Source organism: Erinaceus europaeus, chromosome 9 (genome assembly GCF_950295315.1).
Source record: "Erinaceus europaeus chromosome 9, mEriEur2.1, whole genome shotgun sequence".
NCBI classification, from domain to species: Eukaryota; Metazoa; Chordata; class Mammalia; order Eulipotyphla; family Erinaceidae; genus Erinaceus; species Erinaceus europaeus.
Genome location: NC_080170.1, coordinates 33,159,956 through 33,185,749, shown reverse-complemented (window position 1 = coordinate 33,185,749; position 25,794 = coordinate 33,159,956). Strand labels below are relative to the sequence as shown.

Sequence of the window (25,794 nt, the reverse complement as noted above, 5' to 3'; positions counted from 1 at the left end):
CCCCCGGCTCCCCACCTGCAGGGGAGTCTCTTCACAGGCGGTGAAGCAGGTCTGCAGGTGTCTTTCTTTCTCTCCCCCCATCTTCCCCTCCTCTCTCCATTTCTCTCTGTCCTGTCCAACAACAACAATAATAACTACAACAATAATTTAAAAAACAAGGGCAACAAAAGGGAAAATTAATATTTGAAAAAATTTTAAAATGGGGGAAACATATATATAATATACATATACATATACATATACATATACATATACATATACATATACATATACATATACATATACATATACATATACATATACATATACATATACATATACATATACATATACATATACATATACATATACATATACATATACACAGAGAGAGAATCAGCCCATATCGGAAATCTTAGGAGAACTACTGAAGTTTCCAGTAGAAGGGATGGGACACAGAATTCTGGTGGTGGGAACTATATGGAATTATATCCCTATTGTTTTATAATTTTTAAAGGTTTTTTTTTTCTTTGTTTTGCTTTGCTTTTTAAATTATTTTTATTATCTTCATTTATTTATTTAGATAGAGGCAGCTAGAACTCAAGATGGAAGAGGGAGACAGACAGACAGACAGACAGCACTGCTTTACCACTTGCAAAGCTTTCCCCCTGCAGTAGGGAACTGGGGGCTTGAACCTGGGCCCTTTCACATTGTAACATGTGTGTTCAATCAGGTGTGCCACCACCAAAATCTTACAATTTTGTAAATCAATATTAAATCACTAATAAAAAAAAGTTAACAAGGAAAAAAAAAAGGCCTGGTTCATCCCCAGAGTGAAGAATGAAAATAATTGCACATGCCTCTCATTTAGCTATGTATGGAATTTTTTCCTATACAACTTATTTTTAAGATAGCGTTAAGTTATACAAGTAATAGCTACCATGATTAGCTATCCTAGCACCTCAAAAACCCAAAGTCAAAAAACTAATGAAGTCTTGCACATAGTTAAAACTCTTCCCAACCACTAGAGCCTATTTCCTTTAGCTGCAAATATTTTTAATTCTAATATTTTTGAATGAAGGGAATTTTTTTTTTTTGCCTCCAAGATTATTGCTAGGGCTTGGAGCCTGCACTACAAATCCACTGCTCCTGGAGGCTATTTTTACCTTTTGTTGCCCTGTTGTTTATTGTTGTTGATATTATTGTTGTTATTGCTGTTGTTGGAAAGGACAGAGAGAAATCGAGAGAGATGGGGAAGACAGAGAGGGGGAGAGAAAAATAGACACCTGCAGACCTTCTTCATCAATTGTGAAGTGACTCCCCCCTTGCAGGTGGGGAATAAAGGGCTTGAACTGGGATCCTCATGTCATTCCTTGCGCTTCGTGCCATGTATACTTAACCTGCTGCTCTACCTCCCGGCCCTGCGAAATATTTTTAAATATAATCAGGTCTCCCCAATTTCCTAAGCAGTATGTCCTAAACAGTGTCGGGCTTCAAACTGTTCCTAAGACTTCGGAGAACTGTGGTGGTTATCTTTGGGAGTTGGGTTGTGGGGACACAACCTTGGTGGTGGTGGATGTGATGTGGAACTATACACTATAATCTTACAATGTTGTAACCTACTATTAATCACAAATAAAAAATGAAAAAAAATAATGTGTTAAGGCTCCCCTGTTGTTGTAAGACTTGAATATTGTATATAGTTTGTATATGTATGTCTTCATGTGTGTGTTGCATGACCAGGACCCAAAGGAAAACCATACTTGACTGAGTATATTCAGTATCTGTAAATGAAGCACCAGATGAGATCCTGTTGTGCAGCAGTGGTGACTCAGTCTCTTCTAGCTCTGTGACGAGACCAGGCTGCCATGGGTGCCTGCCAGGTATGGTGTCACAGGCCATATCAGAAGGGCCTCCTGATCCAAATATGGCACTCTGCCGATGCTGCCTTGCTTCTGAGCAAGTTTTTTTCAGCATCTGTATTTTGTGAGTCCTTCTGGGAGCTTGGCGCCCAGCTCCCCTGGGTGCCACCTGCCTAGACCACCTCCTGGCATCTGTTTATGAGAGAAGTCATCAATAATGAGGGCATGTTTTTCATCAGAAGCAGCTTTGCTCTTCCAGACTTGCTTTCTGTCTTTATTCTGTTTGTTAAGGAGAATGAAATCAAATAGTCTTTTTCCCATTTTGCTCCCCATCTTGCCGGCTGCTGCAGTCCCTCAGGGCCGGGTCCCATCCACATGGGGAATGCCAAAAGGTAGTTTCAGCTTGGAGGAGCTAGTTTTGTAGAAGTCGTAAGTCCAGGTTTTGTAAGTGAATTCTCTTGATTTTTAAATTTTGACTCTTTAACATGTTTGTGGCTCTGTGTACCCTTTCTCCAAGAACAGCTTTAGGTCAGAGTCCACCTTCCTCTGGGGGTGAAGTGAAATGGGAACCTCTCCCCTGCCAGATGAACTGGAGAGGGTGGCATATTTGTTACATGTTTTGTATGACCTGTAAGCCTACTCATATAAAACTCTTAGGTACGATGAACAGATTTCCTGGAAACATTATTCTTCCTGTCAATTTAGTGCTTGACACACATTTAAATCACATAAATAACTCTCATATAATAGTTCACCAGATCCTTGTAACTTTGATCTGTGAACGTGCCCTGTTTCTTAGTGGACTGGTTTCTGATGTAATATTGATGACATGGCAACATCTGTAGCATAAATAATGGGGGCATTTGCTTCATCAGACGCAGCTCTGCTCTCCAGTTTGTTTTCTTTGATCTGTTTGTTGGAGAGAAAAAAAAACAAGCAGTCTTTTCCCATCTGAAGACCTTTGTGACTGTGAGGGAAAGCCTCTCCAGTTCTTCTCATAGCAATTCTTCTTAAGCACTGCCTGGAGATGGTGTGTTTCCAGATAATTCTGGTACCCTATAGAACTATATGGCTAATTACAGTAGCCACATGCAGCTACTTAAAATTCAGTTCATTAAAATGAAATAAAATGTAAAAATTCAATTCTCATTCTCACTCCCAAGAGTCAGGCACCACAAGTGAGAGCCCCTTGAGCAGGTTCTCAGCCATGTCTCCACAGTAGCTTGGAATAGGCACTGGTGTGAGGGTCTACACCACAAAATGAATCACAAGTCTGATTTTGTGCATGAGAGTCCATTATCAGATAGCCACATGTGGGTGGTGGCTACTGTGTTGGTGTTGGTCAACCTAAACTGTTGTTCCTGTCACGGAAAGTCCTGGGACTGGGTGGTGGCACACCTAGCTAAGTGCACATATTTCCATATGCAAGGACCTGGGCTTGAGCTCCCACTTTCCATCTGCACAGGGGAAGCTTCATAAGTGGTGAAGCAGGTCTGTAGGTGTCTCTCTGTCTGTGTCTATCTCCCCTTCCCCTCTCGATTTCTCTCTGTCCTATGGAAAATAATAATAATGATGATGAAAAATGGCCACTAGGAGTGGTGAATTGCATATAGGCACCAAGCCCCAGTGCTAACCCCAATAGCAATTGAGAAAAAAGAAAGAAAGAAAGAAAGAAAGAAAGAAAGAAAGAAAGAAAGAAAGAAAGAAAGGAGAAAGAAAGGAGAAAGTGAGAAGTGGGTGGGGGTGTGAGGGAGAAAGAGAGAGAGAGAAGTAAAGTCAGTCTGTCCTGCTGATTGAAACAACTCAGATGTGGTGCCTGGATAGCTCTTGTTATCACATACAAGAACAGGGGAAACTGATGTCAAGGAGATCTTTTTGGTACAGTATAAACAGATTACACCCCTCTCTGGTGTACCCCGAGACATGAGTTGTTGCTAGGTTCCAAAGCTATGATGCAGGGGATCCGGACAGCCACCTGGTTAAGACTTGAGTCTTTGAAATGTGTGTAGGCCTGGGAGTCGGGCTGTAGTGTAGCAGGTTAGTGCAGGTGGCGCAAAGTGCAAGGACTGGCATAAGGATCCCAGTTAAAGCCCCCGTCTCCCCACCTGCAGGGGAGTCGCTTCACAAGTGGTGCAACAGGTCTGCAGGTGTCTCTTTCTCTCCTCCTCTCTGTCTTTCCCTTTTCTCTCCATTATTTGTCCTATTCAACAACGATGACATCAATAACAACAATAACAATAACTACAACAATGAAACAACAAGGGCAATAAAAGGGGATAAATAAATAAATAAAAATAAATGTGTGTAGGCCCAAGAGTGTTCATGTGGACCATGTGATTTCACTAAAGGTGATAAAAATAGGTTTTCATTTTTACTTGGAGAAAAAATATATATTTTGAAGATCTGTGCTACAGGGTTTGTTTTCATTGGCTCAGATTATTTGGAAGAACTCCCTGAAAACCACTGAAACTCTGAGGTTACCAAGATAACAACAGACTCACACACTAGGTTTGTCTTACAGATAGGCGATCTCATCACAGTGGCTACTCAAGATCTACGGCTGCAAGTGGCGTCTCTTGAGGGAAAACTCCAGGAATCTCAAATCCACTACACCGAGAGGTCCCAGTCAAAGGAGAAAGAAATTGAAAGTCTGAAGAATGTGATTGCAGAATGTCAATCTCGCCTAAAGAAGGAAATGGACGGTAATGATTCCGTATCAGAGGACCTGCGGAAGGAAATGAAGCACAAGTCAGAGGAGCTGGAAAGAGTGATGCAGGCACAGACTCAGCTGCTACAGCAGTTTAACCAGTCCCAGGAAGAGGTAGGAGACATGCTGGTATGGGGACTGTTAGCCCATATTCTCCAGTTCCTGGAGAAGGTAAGAGATGTGGGGATACTGTGACTACTAGCCCATGGTCTGCAGTCCAAGGAGAAGATAGGAGACATAATTGTCTCATGACTATTAGTCCATGGTCTCCAGTCCCAGACAAAGATAGGAAATGTGATGGTACCATGACTATTAGCCCATGGCCCCTAGTACCGGGAAGAGGTAGGGGACATCATGGTACCATCTCTATTAGTGTGTGTTCTTCCAAAACAAACACCAACACAGAGGGCAGCTGGTGTCATACATAGTCCTGGGTACAGCTGGGATCCCAGTCTGGCTCTGCCCTTAACCGGGAGTCACTATACCTCTCGGAACCTGGTTGCCTTTTCTGTGAAGCAAATGTACTCATCTTTAAGGTCCGTGGTACCCACTTACTTAGTTGCAAGTGACCATTTAAAACCTCTGAACTAGGAACCTATATATATTGTTCTATTGTTTTGATGTTAAACCTTTGCTGAAGAAGCTTTTAGGATGGGGGCCAGGTAGTGACACACCTGGTTAAGTACACACATTACAGTGTACAAGGACCTGGGTTCAAGGCCCTGGTCCCCACCGACGGGGGAGTGTTTAAATGAGTGGTGGAGCAAGGCTGTAGGTGTCTCTTTGTCTCTCCCCCCCAATGTTTCTCTGTCTATATCCAATAATAAATAAAGAAAAAGAAAAGAAAAATATCTTTCGAGCCCCTAGCTTCCCACCTGCAGGGGGGCGATTCACAGGCGGTGAAGTAGGTCTGCAAGTGTCTGTCTTTCTCTCCCCCTTTCTGTATTCCCCTCCTCTCTCCATTTCTCTCTGTCCTATCCAACAACAGTGATATCAGTGACAGCAATAATCATAACCACAACAACAATAAAACAACAAGGACAACAAAGGGGAAAAAAATTACCTCCAGGAGCAGTGGATTTGTAATGCAAGCACCGAGCCCCAGTAATAACACTGGAGGCAAAAAAAAAAAAACAACAACTTTCAGTGCACTTGTAGTGGGGGTAGATAGCATAATGGTTATGCAAAAATACTCTCATGCCTGAGGCTCCGAAATCCTAGGTTCAGTCCCCCCAGCATAATCCTAACCTAGAGTTGAACAGTGCTCTGGTCATGTACTTGTAGCTTATCTTTGGGTGATATATTATAAATGAAACTTTTCTTCAGGATTTAATCTTTCTCTAGTAAGGTCATTCATACATGTTGATCCTCAAATATATGCGTGCCTACCTCACTGATATTTTTATTTAAAATGGAGTAGACTTGTTTTGATTTGAAAGCTTTTTTCTTTTCCTAACAAAATCTTACTGCTGAGTGCTAAGCAGTTTCTAGATGATGGCTCTGTAGAAAGTATGTATTCCTCAGGATTTGTATGTTGAAAACTAGCCCTCAGGTGATGATTTCAGGAGATAGGGCCTTTGGGAAGGAATTCAGTCCTGAAAGTAGAGCCCTCATAAATGGATTAAGTTCAAGGGCTGGATGGTAGCACAGTGGGTTAAGCACACGTGGTGCAAAGTGCAAAGACCAGCATAAGGATCCCGGTTCAAGCTCCAGGCTCCCCACCTGCAGGGGGGTTCCCTTCACAGGTGGTGAAGCAGGTCTGCAGGTATCTATCTTTCTCTCCTCCTCTCTGTCTTCCCCTCCTCTCTCCATTTCTCTCTGTCCTATCCAATGACAGCAACAACAACAATAACAATAACAGCCATGATAAATAACAAGGGCAACAAAAAGGAAAAATAATCTCCAGGAGTGGTGGATTCATAGTGCAGGCACGGAACTCCAGCAGTAACCCTGAAGGCAAAAAATAAAAAAATAATAAAATAATAGAAAATGAATGGACTAAGTGCCTTTAATTTTTTAATGTTTTTTACCTTTTATTTATTTGTGTGTTTATGTATTTACTTATTGTGTGTATGAGAGAGAGAGAGAGAGAGAAGGACAGAGAGAGAGAGAGAAAGAGGAGAGTCCTGAGCACTACTCCAGCAGGTACTGTGCTGGGTACTAAACCTGTCGGCCTTATCCATGCAAGTTCTGCACTCTGCCCACTGAGCCAACTCCCTGGCTGTAGAGGGACCTCAGAAGTGCAGGGGAAGTATGTTGAGCTAGAGCATATATGACTGAAAAGAAACCTGAAACCATTTCAGGGCCAGTCTTCCTTGAGTGGCAGGGCAGTAGCCACTTCTCCATGTCAGAACAGAGCAACAGAGGGGGTCGGGCGGTGGCGCAGTGGGTTGAGCGCATGTGGCACAAAGCGCAGGGACCAGCATAAGGATCCCGGTTTGAGCCCCCGGCTCCCCACCTACAGGGGAGTCGCTTCACAGGCGGTGAAGCAGGTCTGCAGGTGTCTGTCTTTCTCCCCTTCTCTGTCTTCCCCTCCTCTCTCCATTTCTCTCTGTCCTATCCAACAACGAATTGCGTCAACAAGGGCAATAATAATAACCACAACGAAGCTACAACAAGGGCAACAAAAGGGAAAAAAAATGGCCTCCAGGAGCGGTGGATTCATGGTTCAGGCACCGAGCCCAGCAATAACCCTGGAGGGGTGGGGGAAATAAAAACAGAACAGAGCAACAGAATAGTAATCTGTGAACCATGAAGGGGCCTCACTAGACACCATATCTGCCACCACCTTCATCTTAAACTCCCAGGCTCTAGAAGACTGAGAGTCAGTGCTTGTTATTTGGTCACCCAGTCTAGAATTTTGCCCTCAAAGCCTGAAATGAGTAAGATGGTAAAGCAGTTACCCCTTCTCTGTGCACCAAGGATATGTTCTGCTTGAGTATTTGATCTCTTTTATGTGACAGTAGAGCTAGTAAAAGCAAACGGAGTCACATTCTGAACACTTATGACAAAGAAAACCTTTGTTGGTTTTATTTGGATCTTAAAGGAATGAAAGGAAAATACTGGGAGTAACATTGCTTCTGAACAATTAAAGATCTTGTTCAGACAAAAGGCGCTGCGTTTGCAGCTCTTTAGCTGTGAAAAAAAAAAAGAAGAAGACATATAATAATGAAGGTTTTTTTTTTTAATGTGCACTTTTGGAAGATACATGACATTGGACTAGTATGTAAATGATCAGGAGTCATGACTGGGGAGCCGAAAAGTTGAGGGGCCTATAGATATCTGGGAGAGACTTCCTGCAGCTGGTGTGGGAAATGTGGAGGGGGGGACTAGAATTTTCTTTTTAATTAAAAGTTTAATAATTTCAGTTGAACTCTTAGGATAAATACTTAAAGCTACTTTTTGTGGCTAAGCATGCAAGGTCCAGAGTATTCTTATAAAAATGAGAAATGAGCCAATAAAAGCAGTAGGAGTTATGAGCCAGAAAGAATAAAGGCCATAGCCTGAAAAATGAAAAGCACCAGTCTTTGGATAATACCTACCAAACTCTTGAAATTTCTAAGGTTCTGGAGTAAAAAAAAAGGTTGCACTTATAGTAGAGAACAAATTCCCACTCAAAGGAAGATAAATTAATGGTCTAATAAGGAAGCCAATTAAGGGCAGGAAAGTTTGTTCCCTTTCAAGTGGCCACAGAATGGTGGACTTTGTTTTTCACTGTAGGAGGTAAAGTTCTCAAGGGTGGGAGACAAACACAACCTGGACTCGGGGAAACAGGGTCTCCAAGTACAGAATGGGATTGTGGGAATGTCTGCAGACACTGCATGTGTAAGAAAGCACAGCAACAAGAAGCAGGGCCAACTAACTGAAGAGAACTGGGGAACAAAATCATGGGAAAGGGGACCCTGAAAATTCTTCATAAAGATGATGCAAAATGGAACACAAGAAAGGGAAAGGGAAAGGGAAAGGGGAGGGAAGGGAAGGGAAGGGAAGGGAAGGGAAGGGAAGGGAAGGGAAGGGAAGGGAAGGGAAGGGGACAAAGAGAAGAGGAAATGAAAGAAAAGAAAGAAGAGAAAAGGAAAGAAAAGGAAGGTCACCAAAAAAAAAAAAAAACCAAACAAAATGTGTTAGAGCCTAGGAGGGGCTAGGCGGTAGCACATCATGTTAAATGCACACAATACAATGCACAAGGACCCAGGTTCAAGCTCCTGGTCCCCACCTGCAGGGGGAAAGAGTGGTGAAGTAGAGCTACAGGTGTCTCTCAGTCTCTTTCCCTCTCTGTCTCCCCTTCACCTCTCAATTCATCTGTCTCCATCCAATGATAAATAAATAATAGGGAGTCAGGCGGTAGCACAGCCCATTAAGCACACACGGCGTAAAGCACAAGGACCGGCGTAAGGATCCTGGTTTGAGCCTCCGATTTCTCACCTGCAGGGGAGTTGCTTCACAGGAAGTGAAGCAGGTCTGCAGGTGTCTTTTTCTCCCCCTCTCTGTCTTCCCCTTCTCTCTCCATTTCTCTCTGTCCTATCTAAGAACAATGACATCAATAGCAACAACAATAACTACAAAAAAAAAAACAAACAAGGGCAACAAAGGGGAAAATTAATTAATTTTAAAAATAAGAAGAAGAAGAAGAAGAAGAAAATAATAGAACATGATCATCTAAACCCAGGTATCATCAAGCACAAGTTCCCTACCACCTTGCTCCTTCCTTCTCCATCCATGTGAATATAGACAGCAAGGCCCCAGCCATGGGCCTTGGGGCCAAAAGAAGACACGTCAAATTCAAAACAACAGTTTAGGAACAGCCACCAGGGAAAACAAGTCCTGGGAGTTTAATATACTGCTCAGCTATTAAACTGGTGAGTCCACCTTCTTCACAGTGTCTTAGATGGAGCTTGAAGGACTCATGTTAAATGAGATGAGCCAGAAAGAAGAGGATGAATATGGGATAATCTCACTCATGGACAGAAGTCGAGAAATAAGAACAGAAGGGAAAACACAAAGCAGAACTTGAATTGGGTTTGGTGAATTGCACCAAAGTAAAAGACTCTGGGGGAGTGGGGGTGGGGGTGGGGGTGGGAGAAGCTTTGGGGCTCTGGTGCATGATGGTGGAGGAAGACCCAGGTGGGGGGTTAAGAGTGTTTTGCAGAAAACTGAGAAATTTTACACATGTACCAACAACTGTATTCACTGTTGGCTGTAAACCATTAATTCCCCTCCCCAATAAAAAAAAAAAAAAACTATGAATAAGAAAACATAAGTGTAGGAATCTTTCTACCTGTTCCTAAAGGCATATACTGGCTATTCTGGAATTCAGAAATAGAAAGGGATGCTGTTAGCAACTTTAGCACTTAATGTTTATCTCTGCTTCATCCCACTAACAAGAATGACAGTAAATTCAGAAACAGGAGGATGAATATGGGGTGATCTCACTCTCAGGCAGAAGTTGAACAACAAGATCAGAAGAGAAAACACAAGTAGAACCTGAATTGGAATTGGCGTATTGCACCAAAGTAAAAGACTCTGGGGTGGGTGGGTGGGGAGAATACAGGTCCAAAAAGGATGACAGAGGACCTAGTGGGGGGGTTGTATTGTTATATGGAAAACTGGGAAATGTTATGCATGTACAAACTATTGTATTTACTGCCGAATGTAAAACATTAATTCCCCAATAAAGAAATAAAAAAAAAAAAGAATGACAGTAAATTAATAGAAAGTGGAAAAGTCAACAAGAGAAGGATTGACACTTGGTGACTAGGTAGAAAAGTCAGCTACCAAGTTTTGGTGCATGAAAAGCAACGTGGATACTCTTAGACACTAACGTTCTCAGAAACGATACAGCCCTGCAGGCTTTTCCAGGAAGCTGTTTGAGAATATAGATACCAAAGTGACTGTGGCCTCAGGTAATGTGATAAGAGAGAAGTGGGGTGGGGTGGGGTGGGGGCAGACCAGACAGTTGAAGCTTGGAAACAGGGTGAGGGGCTTGGGGGGGGGGGGTTAATAACCCAGCTATAGAGGCAGAGAAGGAACATGCCGTGAGGTTGGAGAAGACAGCCGGCAAGGACTCTAGGGAGGGAAGCATGGAAAGCAGAGAGCCTGTGCCCAGTCCTGGAGTGAAGGCCTTGCATGCAGAAGGCTCCTGCTTCAGTTCCCACCATCATAAATGCCAGGCTGATGCTGTGCTTCTGTCTCTGTGTCGGTATTTCTGTCTCTTTCTCAAACGGAAATGCGTACATTCAGACAGACAGACAGACAGACAGGATCATATAGCTTACCCAGACCCACAGATCCATTTGGTTTTATGTGGATTCTTTTTTAGAGAGAAGGAGATAGAGACAGAGACTGGGAGACAGAGGGAGAGAGAGAGAAGGATGCCATAGCACTGAAGTTTCCTCCAGTGCAATGGGGGCTGGACTTCAGCCTGAGCCTCACACCTGTTAAGTCATTTTGAATTTTAGAAAGTTAGCGTGGGCCGGGAGGTGGCACACGCAATTAAGCACACATAGTACAAAGCACAAGGATCCAGATCCAGGTTCAAGCCCCTGCTCACTACCTGCATGGGAACACTTCACAAGCAGTGAAGCAGGTCTGTAGGTATCTCTCCCTCTCTATCTCCCCCTCCTCTCTCAATTTCTCTCTGTCCTATACAATAAAATGGAGAAAAAAAAATGGCCTCCAGGAGCAGTGGAATTGTAGTGCTGGCACCGAGCCCCATAGATAACCCTGGAGGAAAATAAATAAATAACAAGAAAGTTAGTATGGTTGCCCCCCACCTCCAAATTTTTGGCCCATACTTCCAGAGAGAAGAAATGTTATGGGATAATGACCAGAGGTTTCTGAACCTCAGTTCCACTGGGACCCAGAATGTTTGTGACCAGGAGCCTTTTTTAAAAATATTTTTTAATTTATTTTCCTTTTTGTTGCCCTTGTTGTTTTTGTCATTGTTGTGGTTATTATTATTGTTATTGGTGGTGGTGTTGCCAGATAGGACAGAGAGAAATGGAGAAAGGAGGGGAAGACAGAAAGGGGGAGAGAGAGATAGACACCTGCAGACCTGCTTCACCGCTTATGAAGCGACCTCCCTGCAGGTGGGAAGCCAGGGGCTCGAACCGGGATCCTTACTCTGGTCCTCAAGTTTCATGCCTTGTGCACTTAACCTGCTATGCTAAAGCCTGACCCCCAAGTCTTTTTTTTAATACCACCACTGAGAGGGAAAATAATTTGGAGAACACCTCAGGAAGTCAGGTGCTGTTTCTCTTAACTGAGACAGAAGTGGAAAAAAGACAGGCACCCAGATGTAGTTATAAGTATAAATGTAGCTTAGAAAGAAGTAAAGACAGGGCTGTAGAAGTGAATGGAATATATATATATATATATATATATATATATATGTATATATATATATATATATATATGTCATCTTGGGAGAACTGTGACACTGGAGGGGGCAATGGAGGCATAGAACTTTGGTGGTGGGAGTTGTATGGAATTATATACTCTTATTATCTTATAATCTTATAAATCACTATTAACTCATTAATAACAAATAAAAAATATTTTTTATAAAAAGGAAACACTAACAGAAACCATAGGATAAGAGGGGTACAACTCCACATAATTCCCACCACCAGAACTCCATATCCCATCCTCTCCCCTGATAGCTTTCCTATTCTTTAGCCCTCTGGGAGTATGGACCCAAGATCATTGTGGGATGCAGAAGGTGAAGGTCTGGCTTGTAATTGCTTCCCTGCTGAACATGGGTGTTGACAGGTCGATCCATACTCCCAGCCTCTCTCTCTCTCTCCCTAGTGAGTCAGGGCTCTGAGGAAGCAGGGCTCTAGGACACATTGGTTGTTGTTTTCGATGGGTTATGTTGTTTTCGCCGGGCTGGCTTCATGGGCGGGTAACAGACGACCAGGGACTCATGGTTGAGCTGTAGGCAGTATCTCTTTATTCATGCAGGACGCAGCACAATCTAAGACGAGCTAAGTTAAACTCAAAGTACAGTACAGTACTCTAAAACTCACAATGCTGTCTTTATATATACTTCCCAAGTAGGGTGGAAACAGGATGTGACATAGAGAGGGTGGAGAGAAAAGTGACTGGTGAAAATCAGGGTGTGACAAAGAAGGGGCAGATTAGGTGAGAATCCTATCACTGAACCACAAATGCCTTGGAGGGAGGGTGGAACTTGTTAACAGTGGTTATGTAAATAGAATGAAGTGGTTATGTAAATAGAATAGTGTTAAGCAGGGGGGATTTAAACCAAATGAAACAGAAGGGGTCTCATGCATACCAACAATTGGTGGGGTCCTCTGCCCTGGGAAGTCTGGTTGGATCACGGTAGCATCTGGAACCTGGTGGCTGGAAGAAGAGTTAACATATAAAGTCAAACAAATTGTTGACTAATCATGAACCTAAAGGCTAGATTAATGCAGATGAAGATTTGGGGGGTCTCTGTTTTGTAGATAGTTAGTAGGCCTATTTTATTTATATTCCAAAGGGCCCATGACTATACTCATGTTTCTTGTTTTTTGTTTTTTTCTGAGTCTGACATCTGATATGCAGATGGGCCCAAGTTATTGTCTGGGGAATAGATGTCATGGCTGCAAAAAAGACCAGAAAGCTGGATCAGGGAAGAGAGTAGCTCCCAAATATGGGAAAGGTGTATAAATATTGTTGACTGAAGAAAAATAATTTACAAAAGAAAGTGCAGCACATGTACCCTCAGAGGTCTCAGGAAGCCCCTCCCATCCCATGACATCCCATTTATGTGGTGACCTTGAGGAGTGGACCCACCGAGTGGGATCAGTAGAGATGGGAAGTAACTTCCTATCAGTCCCATCATCATTTAAAACCAGATGTGAAGAATTACAAAAGTCTTTCTTCTCAGAGCCTTTTGTGGCTAACATAGAGCAGAGGTGTTTGTTTTCATTAGAACCACAGTTTTGTGGGGCTGGAAATCCAGTATTTAAGATTATGGGGTGCCCTGAAATGGAGAGCATCTGTGTGAAAAGAGTGTATAGAATGCGGCAGTCCCTAAATTCCAAAGACAGCTCCTAGCTGTTCACTGGATAGACCCATGCCTGGCTCGGAGCTCACTGGGTCTCAAGCATGAGCAAAGACGTTACTGAAGAATGGACACGTACACACACACCATCATGCCCCCTGCCGCTGACTGCCACTGAAGATGAAGCTCTCACCTTTGGAACCACCATGTTCCCCCAGCCCACTGTTTTTGGAGCTGAAAGAAACCCTGCTGTCTCTCAGGATAAAAATGAAAACAAACATAAAAATAGTTCACTCTTACACTGCAAAAACTGGGGGAAACTGGCCGTTTTTTTAATATTGGAAGTTTCAAACAGATGGTGAGCCGATTTCTATTTCTGTGTTGGCATTTACATACCCAGTGGGATGGCAACGAAGCCATATTTAGGGCCCATTCAAGAGGCCCGCCTGACAAAACTCGAGGTTACCTACACATAGCTCTCCCACATCTCACAGCGGAAGGTCACAGACCACCCAACCCAAACAGCTCTCAGGGAGGGGCCACTTCCATGGTAAATGCAGCCTCTACTGTCCCCCTCCCACCTCCCATCACACCCCACTTTCCACAGCATTTTCCACACGAGGGTCCGCCTTCCATGCACACTTGACCATGCCAGTCCCCTGCTTGAAACACACCTTTCACTGACCACACTTGACCCTCAGGGAAGTCAGGACTCTAGTGTTATCAGGTTATCAAAGTCAGCTGCTCCCGCCTCAGTCCTGCCTCCTTACCACCATCCCCAAGCCAGTTATTAGCCCTAGATGTGAATCCCCCACCAAGCCTGATGTCTGCCCAGATGTGCACCCCCCAACCCCATTCTGCCTGAGAACGTCCCCACCCCTTCTTCACCTGCCCAGCATCCTCTGGGTTTTGACTCACAGTTTAATGGCAGCCAGTCATGCTACTCCTCACCATAAAATAGGTCAAAGATTGTTTTATCAGAAATGTTTAGAATGTTGGGGCTTTTTAGCAAGTCCTTGAAATTTTCGCACTCCCTGCTTTTTTCAATAGAGTGGCTCAGGCATTTGTGATTTCACCACTCCTGTCACACAGATACAGAAAGAGAGAGAGAAAGGCAGGCAGAGAGCAATAGAGAAACTCCACAGCAGAGCTCTGATACTCATAAAACTTCTCAGAGGGTGGGGGGGCTGAACTCTGGTCCCTGTGTATGGCAAAGCATTTGATCTACCAGGTAAGCTGTCCTCCAGCCCCGATAGGCCCTTTCCTTATAGCTAGATAGAACCAGAGCGATTAGTTTTTACTAATTTTCCCGCTCAGACTGCCTAAACTCAGTTCAAGCTCCAGCTGACACCAAGAAGTCTGATTAGGTAGTGGCTACACATAGTGGCTAGAGTGTTGGGTTTCAGGTCATGGGGTCCTAAGTTTGATCTCTGGTATTTCATGTGCCAAAGTCATGTTCTGCTTCATTCTCCCCCCCTCTCTCATACTAATAAATGAGTAAAATAAATCTTTTTCTTCTTCTATTATTATTTATTAGCTAGGACAGAAAGAAACTGAGAAGGGAGGGGGAGTTAGATAATGCAAAGGTATATATACCTGAAGACCTGCTTCACCACTTGTGAAGCTTCCCCGCTGCAGGAGGCTCAAGCCTGGGTCCTTGCACATGATAATGTGTGCGTTTAACCAAGTACGTCACTGCCTGACCCTGTCAATAAATCTTTAAATCATTTAAATAAATAAATAAGAAATCCGATTCAGCAAACAAGTGTAGATTTCTCTTTCTTCCGACTTGAAACTTTTCCTCCTCACTTCCTGATTCTAGAAAATACCTTGGTTTTGTTCTCCCCAAGAGCCCAGATTTGAGAGACCTTGTTCTAATCTTCAGTGCCTTGGCCCGTTCTAAATAAACCTCGCCCCTTCTCTCCAAGCACCAGTGCAGCGCTGTGTTTGGTTTCAGCTTTGTGTCAGGTGCACAAGCCTAAGCTGGGCCCGCCAGTACCAACATCATTCTCGTGTGTGCCCTCGGTTTTCAGTCTCACTGAATGCATTCCATCTGACGTACTTTCTCTCACGTTCACCGAAAGTACATACTAAAGTTCCGTGACATACATACGTCGCAGAAGATTCAGAAACTCAGAATGGGGAAGGAAGGATCATGAAGAGGAGGTTGGGGACCTAAGTCCCTGTGGTGGAACAAAATGATGGTTTGGCTGAAGGTGAAATGCACTGATGCTTTGGGGAGGGGTAGAAATGTACCCTGTCTTTTTGCAACTCTGACACCATCTCCCCACACAATACCTTGGGTCCGCTTGCATGTTAGCTGTCAGGCTCAGGCAAAAACTAGTAAAGGCATAGACCCCTTGGAATATACCTAAAATAGACCTATCAGCTTTTTCCAAAATGGAGACTCCAAATCTTCATCTGCAATATTCTTGCCTCTAGGTTCATGATTAGTCAACAATTTGTTCTGCTTTATACTTTAACTTTTTTTTCAGCCACCAGGTTCCAGATGCTAACATGATGCCAACCTGACTTCCCTGGGCAGACAACCCCACCAATGTGTCCTGGAGCCACACCTCCTCAGACCCTTGCCCCACTAGGGAAAGAGAGAGAGAGAGGCTGGAGTATGGATCAACCTGTCGACACCCATGTTTAGCAGGGAAGCAATTACAGAAGCCAGACCTTTCACCTTCTGCACCCCATAATGACCCTGGGTCCATACTCCCAGAGGGATAGAGAATAGGAAAGCTATCAGGGGAGGGGATGGGATATGGAGACTGGATGGTGGGAATTGTGTGGAATTGTACCCCTCTTATCCTATGGTCTTGTCAATATTTCCATTTTATAAATAAATAAATAAAATGAAATAAAGAAATGTAACCTGTGATAACAACAATCTTGAAAATCAGCAAAGTGATATTGGTGTTAAATTAAAAAGAAAAAAATCCACAATAGCCCAGCCTTCCACAGACAAAAACATTTTGTTTAGGTAACTAAAAATTGTCTGACCACATGTGGATTACTTGTCTGCATAGGATGGAGTCTCCCACCCAGGTGTCCATCCCACCAGATTGCCACAGCCACAAATCAGCTGTCACACGCTCCATCTTCCAGCAGCAGCCCCTGAACTGGATATGTACTTCCCCATCTCTTTGCCTGAGACTTAAAAAAATAAGTCTAGAGCACACAGGTTGCCGACCATGCACGGGGACCCAGGTTCAAGCCTCTGGTCCCCCCAACTGCAGATGGAGAAGTTTCACCAGCAGTGGAACAGAGTTGCAGGTGTCTCTCTCTTTCTCTCCCTCTATTTCTCTCTGTGTCTCTAAGAAAGAGAGAAAAAAAGAAAATGGGAGGGAAGGGAGTGAAAGGGGTACCAGGAGTAGTATAGTCATTGTACAGGCACCAAAGCCTCAGTGAGAACCCTGGTGACAATTAAAACAAAAAAGAAAGGGGCTGGATGGTGGCACACCTGGTTGTTACCATGTGCAGGGACCTAGGTTCAAGTCCCTGGTCCCCGCCTGCATGCAGGGAGGATACTTCACAAGTGGTGAAGCAGTGCTGTGAGTATCTTTCCATCTCTCTCCCTCTCTAGTCCCCTTTCTCTTTCTCTGTCAAACAAAAATAGATTTAAACAAAAAAATTAAAGTTAAAACACACACACACACATCTGATCTGCCTGTTGTACAAAACTGGGTTATAATTCTAACTCTACAGACGGCAGAAATGGTTTCAGAGGACATGCAGATTGGGGTGACTCACCCAAGACTCCCAAGCGCTATTGGCCAAGGGGGGTTTCCCTAAAGCTGGAGCCATGCTGTTGCGGGGACACCTTTTAGTCCCCCCCTTTGTGGAGCACTGCTACTGGCACAGCTTTAAGTGATATGCTTTGAGGGTGTTTTCTGTGGAGCCCTGTTCCTCTGAGCCTTGGATCTAATTTTAGTAAATGGACTGAATGATGTTTTTCTTTTAATGAGAGCTCTTGCCAGCCCATCACCCAGTCTCTTAACCTCTCCTTGGTGCACTGATTATTCGTGCCAACAGTTTGCTGACCTCGTTGCTAACTCTCATCCATTTTTCTCTTTTATGTAGTCAAACAAACTTAACTTTCTCCTGGCTTCCCTAAAAAAGGCACATTCTATACTAAATTATCGAAAGCCTAAATGTAATCACTTCAACACATTTTGCCAACTTAGTCTACTTTACTTGTAGATGAGAAACATATGCATAGCTTTCTTTCTCTCTCTCTTTCTCTCTCTCTCTCTCCTTTCCTTTTAAAAGAAAGTCTAGAAAACTTGGGCAGAACCAGATGAAATGTCTAACTTTTTCCTTCCTCCTTTGGTGTTCTGGAACAAAATGGGCCCCGTGTGCTTGACATGATTAATTAGATTATGAACTTGTTTGGGGCAGCATGAGGCTGGTCTCTGGAGACTGAAGGAAGGAGGGTAGGGACATGTGTGTGTATGTGGGGGGGGGGGGGTTACATTAGAACCAGGTCCCTCCCAGCCGTGACATAGCCAGTCTGAGCTTCGGTATCTTTCTTTGGTGTCAGGTATACTTGTTGAGAGCAAGAGTGAGCTGCACCTGTATGGCACCTTGTTCCTCTCCTCATCCTCCCTGTCTTTTAAAAAAGATATATGTGTTTATTTTATGTGATAGGATGGAGAAATTGAGAGAGGGCAGGGGGGATAGAGAAGGAGAGAAACAACTGCAGACCCGCTTCACTGCATATGAAACTTCCCCCTCTCACACCTTGCAGGTGGGGGTTGGGGATTTGCACCTGGGTCTTTGCACATGTTAAAGTGTGTGCTCAACTGACCCCTCTGCTGTCTTGTCAACAAGTGTCTCATGAGAAGCAAGTGATGATGACACAGTTCCCAGCCTTGGTCTCCTCTCTCCTCCCACTCACCACTCCCCCAGAGTAACTGAAAGCAAGTAACTAACTCCCCTGAGTAAGGCGACTATGTGATTTATTAACTATGTGTGTGCTGAAAATGAATGTAAATACAAGACCAAAATCAGACATGCAACGGATTTTACAAAAAAGAATCACTGTGTCACTACCCACCTAGACTTGCTCCCTATTCTGCTAGTTGGTGACCAAGAAGTGTGGGATGGAATTGGGTTCCAACTCTAGTTAGAAGAACCTCACATCTGGGAAATGTCACCTTCCCTGGCCTTGATCTTCAGGAAGCTGGGCTGCTTTTCACAGAACAGCCTGGACGAGCCCTAGAGCATAATCATTTGGGTTCCATTTGCTTATTCAGGTGCATTTTCGGACGTGTCTACTTTTCATTTTCTTTTAAATTTTTATTTATAAAATGGAAACACTGGGGGCCCAGGCAGTGGCGCAGCGGGTTAAGTGCACATGGTGCAACGTGCAAGGACCGGCTTAAGAATCCTGGTTCGAGCCCCGGCTCCCCACCTGCAGGGGAGTCGCTTCACAAGGGGTGAAGCAGGTCTGCAGGTGTCTATCTTTCTCTTTCCCTCTCTGTCTTCATCTCCTGTCTCAATTTCTCTCTGTCCTATCCACCAACAACGGCAGCAATAACAACAATATAATAACGACAACAACGATAAACAACAAGGGCAACAAAAGGGAAAAAATAGCCTCCAGGAGCAGTGGATTTGTAGTGCAGGCACCAAGCCCCAGCAGTAACCCTGGAAGCAAATGAAAAAAAAAAGAAAAAGAAATATGGAAATATAGACAGGTTCATAGGATAAGAGGGGTACAACTCCACACAATTCCCACCACCAGAACTCTGTATCCCATCCCCTCCCTTGATAGCTTTTGCCATTCTTTATCTCTCTGGGAGTATGGACCCAGGATCGTTATGGGGTGCAGAAGGTGGGAGGTCTGGCTTCTGTAATTGTGTGTCTACTTTTCAATCTTCAAACTAGGGTGCTCTCTGCCTCTTTCTGCTTGCAGAACTCTCTTCTTCAGGAGACGGTGCGCAGAGAGTGTGAGGAACGCTTTGAACTGACAGAGGCCCTGAGCCAGGCTCGAGAGCAGCTGCTGGAGCTGCACAGGCTGGGGGGCAGTCTGCACCTGTCACCAACCCCCCTGGGCAAAGGCAGCCTGCCATCCCCTGAAGCCACACCCAGCCATTGTCAGGTAGAGAAAGGCCCGATAGGTCTGAACTCTGCCAAAGGAGCCCCAGCCTCCTGCCAACATGTATCCCCCAAAGTGGGCAGCTCCAGACTGCCCGGGCTGCCCCAGCCACGCCCTCCCCGGGGCCGCACAACCTCAGTGCTGGAGACCAGGCAGAGGCTGGCAGCCATTCTGCGGGCCAGGCTGAACCAGCGCTGAAGACAGGGCTGCGTGCCAACAGCTCCACCCCAAGTGCCAAGGACTGGCTGTCACTGCCACCCAGGAGGGCAAAGAGCAAGAACACATGGCTAGGGACAGTTTTAACCAGAGTTTCAAAAGTCAGGAGACCGCGAAATCGCTTTGCCAAGATTTGAATTTTGTCCGGATTTGAATTGCAGCCAATGGCACGATTGGTGGACTCCAGAGAGCCACTTCCTGTAGCCCTATGTGTAGTTATGCTTTTATGTGCTCGTGAACATGCCTCCTAGGAGTTCATTGGTAGAATTTTCCACCTATACAGGATTTCCGTGTTTTTGCACCATTTCAAACAGGTAACTGTCCACCAAAAGTAGATTCTATTCTCTTTTTGGTATTGGTCCATTTGTTCATTCTGCTGAACAGGTGAAATAAATGTTATTAATAGCTCAAATAGGAGGAGAAAATGCTCTTGTCCTTCATTCTTCCAAAATGCTTCACACAGATATTCACAGAGTTTACCACCATCATTAAAAACTGTCCCTTTTCACCTCATTTTAATTTATTCGGTTCAGAAAGAGACAGAGGGAATTTGAGAGGGAAGAGGGAAGAGGGAGAAAAACACCTGAAGTCCTGCCTCACATTTACTGAAGCGGCCTCCCTTGCAAGTGGGGACCAGGGACTTGAGTACTGTACTGTGTGCGCACAACCAGACGCACCATCCCCCACCCCTTCCTTTTCACCTCATGGCCTTGTGGTTCCCTCTGAATGTGTCTGGGCTCCATCAGAAGCAGGAGAAGAAACTGCAGGAAGACGCTTTCCTTGTGAGGCTGGGGCCTAGAAGAGAAGGCCATCCGTGCAACTCAGGGAAAGCGTAGTTTCCTTTCACACTGGTGCTGTTGCTTTATTGATTTTGCTGCAACAGTGAATGGAGTGATTTCTGGATGTCTTCTGAGGTTGCTTTAGGGGACAAAGGCTGGTCATGAAAATGCTCCTGGGAGAGGTACCCTACATGGAGTCCTTTTTGGTGCTCAGTGTGGGGTTAGCTTTGAACTTCTATTCTTTGAACATCAGGAGGAGAACTAAGTCAAGATAGCCAAGCAGAGCCACGCGGTATTAATTTAGGGATCATGACTGATGAGTGCCGAAAATAGGCAGCTGGTTAGCACGTTTTCTGCTTTGGGAGTACAAAAGTAAATCCAGAAACCAGAGCAATTATTTTAAGCTATCTCAAAGTATCAATCTCCTCTTGTTTTCTCTAGTACAGCTCTCCTTTTTTTTCAACTATTTTTTAATTTGTGATTGATAGTTGGTTACAAGATTGTAAGATTACAGGGTATAATTCCATACTGCACCACCACAGTTCTGTGGCCTGACCCTCCCAATGATAACAACCAGAGTTCTCATCATCTTAGAGACAAGTTTGTTTGCTTCTGTCTTGTTTTTTTGTTTTTTTGTTTGTTTGTTTGTCTTAGTACAACTCTTTACCTCTTGTCAGTGTTCATCTTTTTTTTTTCTCTTCCATCTAATAAAAAGGTTTTTTGGGGTTTTGTTTTTCTTCTGAAGCTGGCTTGACGTAAATCAATTCTTCCTCTGACAGTCAAGCTTCTTAGCCACAGCTTAGACAGGTAGGGATAGGCATGAGAGGCGCATAGAGAAACCTTAGCTACAGGGCCCAGGTGGCAGCACAGCCAGTTAAGTGCACAGGTGACCATGCACAAGGACCTGAATTGGAGGCCCTGCTCCCCACCTACAGGTAGGATGCTTCATGAGTGGTGAGGTGGCTCCCCAGGTCTTCCTCTCCCTCTCCTTCTCTTCCTCCACCCCAATTTATCTCTGTCCTATCCAATAATATAAAAGGAAGAAAGAGAGAGAGAAAAGAAAGAAAGAAGGAAGAAAAGAAGGAAAAGAAAAGAAAAGAAGAGGAAAAATGGCCACCAGGAGCAGTGGATTTGTAGTGCTGCCACCAAGCCCCAACAATAACCCTGGTGACAATAAAACATTTAAAAAGAAGAAGAAGAAAAGAAAAAGAAAGATAAAAAAAAAGAGAAGGAAGGAAGTACCCCTGAGCACCTGGCAACAGTGACTCTAAAGGTAACACCCTTCTCATATGCAAAATAGAAATTAAATTGCTAAAACAAAAGCCAGGCGCCTCTCCAATCATTCAGTGTTAAATCCCCCCTCTCACCAGCAGGTTTCCGCGGCAGAGTGAGTGAGCACACCTGTGTTCAAGTAGGGCTTGCTGACTCCTCCAGAGTTGGTGTTATTGGCGATGGCATTGGACAAGTCACAGAATGGAATGCCAGTTGACCCTTGGTCATCATTTCAGTAGTCCCTTTACAAATGACGACTTGAGGCCTTAATTGGGAAGAGAGGCTGACCTGGCAAAGGTGGCACAGCTCGTTAGTGACAGAGCTAGAAGCAGAGCCACTGTCACCTGACTCCAATATAACCACACTTTGTGCTCCCTGCAGTTTCCCAAGTCTCCATCATGACAGTTATACTTCATTTATCTAGTACTTTATTTAAATGCACTCACCTTTTAAAAGCTTAAATTGATGAAAAAAAAAAAAAAAAAGGAAATTTCACCCAAGAGAGAATGACTGTAAAATAATGAGGAAATAGCATTAAAAAAAAAAAGTGTCCTCTTTGTTTGAAGAACACAGCTCAGTGATGACCTCCAGAAAGAATGCAGTGCAATAGAACTTTCTGGTTTTGCTGACTGCTTCTGAGGGAAAATATGGAAGAGGGCCCGGGCAGTGGTGTACCAGATTAAGCGCACATAGTCCTAAGTAGAAGGACCCGTACAAGGATACTGGTTCGAGACCCTAGCTCCTCATCTGTAGGGTGGCTGCTTCACAAGCAGTGAAGCAGGTCTGCATGTATCTTTCTCTCCCCTCTATTTCCCCCTTCCCTCTCAATTTCTCTCTGTCTTATCCAGTTAAAAAATAAAATGGATTCATAGTGCAGGCACTGAGTTCCAGCAATAGCCTTGGAGGCAAAAAATGAAAAAAAAAAAAAAAAACGAAAAAGAAAATATAGAAGAAGACAGCAGCCAAAATGAAAAATAATGGTTATTATTTATGAAAAATAAATGATATAGTTTGGAAGAAACCTGGCACATGACCTAGTCCAGATGAGTCATCTTACAGAATAAAATAACAGGTCAGGTAATACTGATTGTCATTTGAGCTTCATAAGACTTAGAATCCAAGGGCCAAGAGGTGGCACGCCTGGTTAAGTGCACACACTATAGTGCGCAAGGACCCAGGTTCAAGCCCTTGGTCCCCACCTGCAGAGGGAAAGCTTCACAAGTGGTGAAGCAAGGCTGCAGGTGCAGGTGTCTCTCTCCATCTCTATCGCCTCCTCCCCTCTCTGTCTCTATCCAATAATAAGTAAATAAAAAAAAAAATTAAAGACTTAGAATCCTCAGGTAATGTATTTAAATCATAAGAGAAATATTAAAATATCATTATTCCTCCCTCAAAATACTCTCCCTCTGAATCAGTTAAACATAAAAACTATAACTCACAATGTACCCAGATTAGTTTCTTTTTAATGTTGAACTAGCAGCTGTGGAACGAGAATTTGCTTTAGATCTTCAAGTTCAAAATTTGAATTTAACACAAACATTTGCTCGCTTGCCTGTGAGCATTATTAAGCCATTTCATCTCATTATGCCTGAGGGTAGCCATATTTTTCAAAAGTTTTTGAATCCAGAAAATAATGAAAGGGAGTGGTTTCACTTGCCATTAGGAAGTTCTGGGATGCATTTTATTGACATACTGGTGGTATTTAGCACCTGTGGCTATTACTATTTATAATCCTCATATTAGCCCATGGGAGGTCAAGAATTAGACAAGAATAATTTTGAATATCAGAGGGTTTCTGTTGTTGTTATTTTGGGTTTTACAGGGCAAGTGTATGAGGAGCAGAGTAACTCTCTCAGAGGCAAAAGCTACAAGGGAAGGAGAAGAGAAGCTCCCACAAAGAAATGAGGAGGAGCTTTTCAGTGAGATGCCTCCATTGGGTAGGAACTGGCGCCCTCACCAAGTTCTCTGTTATCTCTTTGGTCTAGGTGGAGGCTTCACAGGCTGTGCCCCTGTTCACTTAGTCAGCTGCTGATCGGAGCTCTAACAGTTGCATGGGAATCTTGTCCTCTGCACAAATGGATGTGTGACCATGAAGTATTTTTACTAGAGGTTTTCTTATCTCACCAGAAATAAACGTGTTTTCTTTTAAAGAATGAACATCTGGCTTCATATGGTGCACTATTGCCAGGTGTACCACCTTTCCCCCAGAAAGAGTCGAAAATTTAAAGTCAAACTCCATATAATATAGAGTCGTCACCGATTTTCTTACAGCCAATGAGTTCTACAGCTGTGACCTTCTACCTAGAATCCTGCATTGCTTGGGAATTCAGGTTACTAGCAAGATTGAAGTGACTGCTGCTTTTCACTGATTTAAAGCAGATTCTTCCCATATAGCCCCAGACAACTGGGTGTCCCTTCTCTGACACTAGATTTTTTTTTTAAATGGTTGAGATTTAATCTGGGATCTCATAAGAATGCAAAAGTAGAACCTTTCTTTTTCCTATGGACACATAAGACTTAGTATAGCACTCAAGTTATAGAAAACTTAAGGTTAGGGTGAAAGTAATCCTCTACACTATTTAATAGCAGTGATAGATAAGGACTTAATCCACATTTTCTCTCCAAAATTGTGAGTCAGTGTTTTTGCTAATGTACTCAATTGTTACCTTAATGTATTTTTGTGATTGTACACCTTTCATTAATATATCACATTAAAGTACTACAAAATTTGAATATATATAACTATAAAATTTTCTGGATTGAGTTGTTTAATAGCTATTATTAATGTACTATTAAAAACAACATTAAAATGGTGCAAATTTTAGTAAACTATTAAGAATAAAAGGTAAATTTTGGACAATGCATTTCTTGATGAAATGAATCAATATCCAATGTGTCCTTTTACATTTAATGTAAAAAAAGGTAGATGCAGTAAAAAATAATTTGCCTATTCATAGGTTCTTTTTTTTTCTTTATTAGGGGATTAATGTTTTACAGTCAGCAGTAAGTACAGTAGTTTGTACATGCATAACATTTCCCAGTTTTCCACATAACAATATAAACCCCAACAGTCCTCTGCCATCATGTTCCAGGACCTGAACCCTCCAAGTTCTTATTTTCTAAATAAACTAAACATGCAACTATTTTCTTATATTTTATTTATTGATTTATTTGTTGGATACAAACAGAGAGAAATCAAGAGGGAAAAGGAAAATAAAGAGGGAGAGAGAGAGACCTGCAGCACAGCTTTACCACTCATGAAGCTTGCGCCCTGCAGATGGGGACCAGGGGCTTGAACCTGGGTCCTTGTGCATAGTAATATCTGTGTTCAACTAACGTGTTACACCATCACTGGTCCCTACGATCTTTTTTTTTTTACAATTCATAAAAATTAGGAAATATTAAATGATGTATAGTGAAGATGAGAACTTACTGCATTGTAATAAAATTTTAAAGTGTCTGGTAAATTGTTTTAACTATTTCATTGAATGATCACCAACTGGAAACCTAGTGTAGCTGGAAATCTTCAGTAGTCTAAGAAGTTATTTTTAATATTATACTTAAGAGAATAGATAACACTAATCTACATTGCTTTGACTGTTTAAATTTTCTTTCCAGCTAATGATGTGTCCTAGGGGTAAATATCAAGAATAACCAAGTAATAATAGTTACTATAATAACCATGATAATAATAAATGTACTGCAAGAGGGAGCATTTCAATAATCTACACTTCTTACTAATGTCACTTTTTCTTGCTTTCCTGACACTGTCCTCAAATGCATCCTTTGACCTTCCCCCCACTTCCCCAGGCTATAGAAGAAGATAATCGACCCCCAAGAAGAAAGATCTTCTGTCCCAG

At 43.2% G+C, this 25,794-nt stretch overlaps 1 protein-coding gene across 1 annotated transcript in view; it reads left to right on the top strand.

Moving 5' to 3' along the window:
* Window positions 1-20,308, top strand: part of LEKR1 (leucine, glutamate and lysine rich 1) — a 132,610-nt gene extending 112,302 nt beyond the window's left edge. The window contains exons 12-13 of the mRNA XM_060197604.1: window positions 4,363-4,662; window positions 19,485-20,308. Coding sequence (XP_060053587.1) covers window positions 4,363-4,662; window positions 19,485-19,865 — 681 coding nt within the window. The 3' untranslated portion in view covers window positions 19,866-20,308. The remainder of the gene's footprint in view (window positions 1-4,362; window positions 4,663-19,484) is intronic.
* The last annotated feature ends 5,486 nt before the right edge of the window (window positions 20,309-25,794 follow it).